This window comes from Empidonax traillii, unplaced genomic scaffold (assembly GCF_003031625.1).
Source record: "Empidonax traillii isolate 1590-97213 ecotype Southwest subspecies unplaced genomic scaffold, ASM303162v1 scaffold155:size2260171, whole genome shotgun sequence".
In the NCBI taxonomy this organism is placed as follows: Eukaryota; Metazoa; Chordata; class Aves; order Passeriformes; family Tyrannidae; genus Empidonax; species Empidonax traillii.
This window is the reverse complement of record NW_020955348.1, coordinates 1,209,903-1,215,485: the sequence shown is the minus strand read 5'-3', so window position 1 is coordinate 1,215,485 and position 5,583 is coordinate 1,209,903. Positions and strand designations below refer to the sequence as shown.

General features: G+C 39.2%; 1 protein-coding gene across 1 annotated transcript in view; it reads right to left on the bottom strand.

The window, feature by feature from the left end:
- The window catches only part of ARHGEF3 (Rho guanine nucleotide exchange factor 3), a 103,373-nt gene that overhangs the window by 68,728 nt on the left and 29,062 nt on the right, over window positions 1-5,583 (bottom strand). The window contains exon 3 of the mRNA XM_027884789.1: window positions 2,026-2,092. Within this exon, the coding sequence (XP_027740590.1) occupies window positions 2,026-2,092 (67 nt within the window). The remainder of the gene's footprint in view (window positions 1-2,025; window positions 2,093-5,583) is intronic.

Here is a 5,583-nt window from a genome sequence, read left to right as displayed (position 1 = left end):
TAGTTTAAAAAAAAAAAAAAAAGGAAAAAGAAAAGAAACTCCCTTCTCCCCACTGATACCTAAATACTGTCCAAAGTTCTGGAAGTAACTGCTACCACTATGTAAAAATGACAGCATTGGTAGAAACACATGATCTCAACTGAGAAAATTCAATATGATCTCTAACCATGGGGCTCAAGAGAGCTGCTCCGGATGGAAATAAGCTGCTTCTGATAAATTTAAGTAGGGAGAGGAAAAGAAGTGCAGAGGAGTTTCTCTGGTAAATGTGTAGCATCCGGGCCTTCCTTATCTTCCTTTGAGGTTTACGTTGGTGTCTGTTCAAAGATGCTTTAACATGTGCCCTTATCAGCGTGATACAGAGACCTCCCAAATCAGTCAACTGGCTGCAAAGTGAGAACAGGTAGATGAACACAGTGTTGCAGTTTGGTGCTTAGTCACTTGATTTTTTTTTTTATGTTTTGTGACTGTTAAAATGACCCTGTATTGCACTGTCCTGATGTTCTATATTATGTACTATAGAAATAGCATAGAAGTTGAAAAAAGCAAAGCTATGTGTAAGTCAGCTCGAGAGTTGTGTTTGTCATACTCAAGTGTGGCTCTGCTCCACTGTCAACATGAACTTAGTTCTTTTACCCAATAAGGTTTTAGTCCTGTTGGAGCAAAAACATCAAAGCCAACCTTTTATCATTCACCATCTCTATGAAAACCTTCGTTACTTCAAGTCTGCTCACTGGGTTTTTCACAACAGGATTTTTCCGTCCATCAAAGTAGAGTTAATGCTCAGACACTGCAAACATCAACAGACACTGAGACATCTTTTCCAGTGCTCACCTATCTTGGTTTCATCATCCAAACAGATCAAGTGAACAAATGATACAGGTTCTTCCCTTACAGTCAATGACAGAGGATGCTCTATTTAAAGCACCAAATTAGAATGCAAGAGCCAGTACCAGATACTGTAAAAAATATTTTGAGCAGCCCAGACCAGTAAGCCTGTCAATGCCATTTACCCTTTCAGCAAAGCACTTATGTCTGTCTACTTAAATGTTTTGTTGGAAGAAGCTCAGAGAAAACAAATTTATATGCTCTCCTGAGCACAAGTCAGTCCAAATTACAGGTAATGGTAACATACTATTTATTATACTAAAAGAAGTTGGCAAGGCAAAAAAGCCTTTCCTTTAACCAAAAGATGACTATGACTTAGATACAACATGCAGTGACAACCTGTCCTAGACTATATCCCAGCCTACAGCTCTTACACACGTGGCAAACACACCCCTGCCATTGAACACCACCACCATCAGGGTTTCCAACAAATGCTGTACGAGGTTTCACAGGTCACAGGGAACACAGAGGGGACAACATGTCTCTCTGAACGAGTTAACCTAGGCAAGAAGCAGCTCTCTGAAGCCTGAAGCAAACAATAAAAACACCAGCAAATATCAGGGTTCTCAGTGTCACTTGCTTTGCTTTTTCAGGAATCTTTTCAGTCAGTTATTGTGGGAACCCACATGCTTCTGTATTTCCTTGCTTAGCCAACCAAACAGAAATAAAATCTATTCCCTTCTGCCTTGTAAGAGACTCCTGTCATTTTTATTATGATTCTCCAACAGTACTTCTGAAAAATTCAAGTATACAAACTTTCAATAAGAAAACTTTACAAATATATATATTACAGTAAGAGAGCGCTTAAACTATAGATATTGGTTCAGTTTTCATTATTTATTTTCAGATATGAAAATACACCCTTTTTTTTTAATGACACTGTAGTGTAACCTACGTTAAATTGTCTCTCACACCCCTCATAACAATACAGCCAATCACATTTAAGAAAAAAAACAACAACCTAACAGCTGGTATTTTTTAGAAAACCTTTTAGGAGGGCACAAAACGAAAAGTTTGAGTCCAGTCGTTTTGCCATGATTTTAGTCCTCAGAGATCATGCTTTAACCATAAAGTTACACTGCAACAAAATGAAGGAGGTGAGAATGTTATTGAGTGGGAACAAAACAACACTAAACTTACCCCTCTGAAATTCCAGCCCCTGGTGGAAGGAAACAAGGAAAAATTGTTCTGTTGCTGTTGTTTCGGCCTGCAAGATGAGAAAAGACAAGTGTTTACCTTTTCGAATGCCCTGTTTTCTATATCAACAGCAGAATGACAATAGAGGGAGGAAAAAAAACCACAAACATGCTTCGAGCACCAAGACACCTCAGCTTTCCTTGGCTGTTCCTCTGACAGGTTTCTGTCTTAGGTGTAGTTGCAGGTTTTAATTCAGACTGAGCACTAAAGGACATGGCAGCCTTACAAGCCTTCAGAGCCGCACTGACTTGGTGACTGTCAACAGCTTGTTACTCCCACTGATTTTCCACAAGGAGAGACAACCCTGACCCAAACAAGCTGTGAAGATGCAATTATGCCACGTGGTGCAGGCTAGTGCAGGCTGCAGCAGCACTGGATGGGGACACAGAGAGCCTTTCATCCTGCTAGTGAAGCCACGCGAAGCACCAGCACAGAGCACGTCAGCCACGCTCTGGTGTGACACTAAAAACTTGAAGCCAACTTCTGTTTTTACTCCTTCCAAAAAAGAAAAAAAAAAGATAAATCTCTCACCTACTCTATAATTATCACTGTACAATTTTTTCCTGAAAAGGAACCATAACATTGTCCACTTCACTCTTAATGAGTGCTTTTCACCAAAAGGATCCTAAATTACTTCACAAAGGCAGGCAAACATTGCTGAGCTTTTACACATGAAGTCAGATCAAAGCTCCACTGACCTGCTGGAGCTGACCAGACCAACAAAGAGTTTGGCAGCAGGACCTGAGTGCTGAGCACACTGCAATTATACACCTTACAGAAGCTACCACAAATAATAACAGGGCTACAAAAACTTAGTTAAAACCCAGCAAATTAAATGGCTGCTTTTCAAACCTCACCATCCAACAATAACAGGACAGATATTTTGCAGTTAAAGTGCTGAACTAACACATGAGCTGTTCCTGCTGCTAATAGTTCTTGAAGGACTCCAAAACACCATGCCCCACTTTCTTTTTTGTAGAGTCAGGATAACAACAGTTTTCACTGGTTTTCTTACTGTCTTCTTTATTTTCATGTAAAATATTTGGCATATAGACATTTTTCTCATTGTGTGCATTAAAACATATCATAGAACTGTGATCACAAAAGATGGGGGTTTTATGCCAGTATAATGCAAAAAGTAATATTATAATCATGATAATTAAATAATTTTTGAAACAAAAGACATTTCAACTTCAATATAGCAGGTGTTATGATATTTTAGACAACTTCCAAGGGAAATGAAGACTACATTAAAAATTATCTCTCCACAATCACTCTGTAATGAGAACTCAGAACTCTGTAATAAGCAATAAATTTGTTCAATAAACAATAAATTTCACAGAATATGCTGAGATGGAAGGGACCCACAAGGACCATCAAGTCCAACTCCTGGCCCTACACCTCAAGTAATAAAATATAGTTCTTCCAAAAGCAAGACCTGATTTACCATTTTCAATTTGGTCCTTCACTATCTTATTTTGATCTCTTGGGCTTCCCATCTGTCAACATCAGTGAGAACTGTACTGAAAAAGAAATAGAGTAATGCAGAATTTTTTCAAACCAAGAGAAAAAGAGGTGTCAAATTAACAGGCATTAACAGTGATGAGCAGATCTGACTTTTAGAGGCACTTCTAAGATAAATCACTCAGGCTTTTTCAAATGTCAAGGACAAGACAGGGATGGTCCCTCCAACTGCAAGCACTGTGATTAACGCTTGTGAAATGAAGCAAATAGATTATCAGAGACTCGATCACGGCGGAGAAAAGGCAGCACAATAACGTGTGGGGTAAAAGAGGAGTTCCCTCCCGACAATTATTGTAACAATAGTCTGAAAGCTGTAATTTGTAACACCTGACTTTGCTTACACAGGGATCTGTTTCAGCTAAAAGACTCCAAAGCACTTTCTCCTCAGTGCCGCAGTTTTAAGAATGAAAGACTGGAGGGTGGGGCTATAAAGGAACTGCGGGAGGGAGGGAGTGGGTCACCAAACCTGCCCCCTGAGCTTGGTTTGGGGATCGCTATGGAAAGTTTACCTTGGAAATAAAAGCCTGAAACCAAGTCCCTCCAGTGTGAGAGAAGTGCAAGCAGAGACCTGTCCCTTGGAAAGGCAGCCCGGGGGGATCCTCAGCATTCAGCCTGTCTTTGTTTGGGTGTGAAATTTCTCCTTCTCCTCATCAGCAGCAGTTTTAACTGTTTATCTTCCATTTGATCTTCAAGTTCCAGCCTTGAAATGGCATCTTCATGTCCCAGTAGCTCCGATGTAGCTCAGATCCCTTGAAACGTTTACCGGGAACGACCAAACTAGACTGACTTGCTCACCTGCTACTTTCCTAGTCTGATCCTGCTGTTCATAAGAATAATTTAGAATTTTACTGAACAAAAAACTTTGAACACTGCAGGAACTTTTCACACACTGGCGATATCCCCTGAACTGTGGCACTGGCTCTGACCAAGGTGCTTCTACTACTGTTTTGTAGCCAGGGGAGTAAAATGCTTCTGTCCTTAACATGTGCAGGGGGTTCCTTTTAGGTTCTCTCATGCACATATTGTGGATATATAATTAAAGTATCTGTTGGACAAACATATCCTTATTGAAATCTTTATTTAGGCACAATTGTTAGACACCAGATTAACCTGCCTCCCAGAATAAGTGAGTGGAGCCCTTTTGTGCAACATCTACTGCACTTTTGGGTAATTATATAATGACAATCGGTAAGTAGAAGTGTATAAAGGAATCTAAAAACAACAACCTGGACTGAATGCTTAAAAGTTTCTATTACATTTACTAACAAAAGTGTATTTTCTGCCTTGAAGCATGATGATAAGATAAATGAACAATTTATGGCAGTTTATATTCAACTCAAGTAACTTTTACATCTTCATCTGATCCTCCAGCCTATCTGCACACAGAATCACTGACTGCAAGGGGATTTTTTTAGATATGCATATCCAAGCTGTGTATGTTTTGTTTGAAATACTCAGCTGCTACATCCGTTTTCAGATAAAAGCACATTTCACAAATCTACATGAATGCTCACTCAGATAATAAAAGGAAAGCTCAGACCACTTAGAGACAAACTGTGCTAAGTAAAAATCGTTTTCAATCTGCAAAAATAAAAGTTGTTACTACAGCTGTGAACAGTTTACAAAGATACTGTTAAATAATAAATAGCACTTACTGTTCAGAACTGTTCTTTGTAATGTCATCTGCCTAACCTACCAAAATTGTACACTGAGATACAGTTCACAAAAGCACGTTTATTTTAATACACTGGGACAGCTGTGGTACTAAATTACACACAAGAAAACTATATTACAAGAAAACTAAATTACACATAAGGAAATGTCGAAGTGATTTATCTGGTGAAGCCTGAGAGTTAAGAGAATTTTAGCTCTGAACAAGAGTTTTGAAAATTGATTCTCTTAGATATTTTAAACTGCAGGCACAGTAACCCAAACACTGTGTGCATGTTTGGTTTGCCAAGGCCCCAGCCTGCAGAC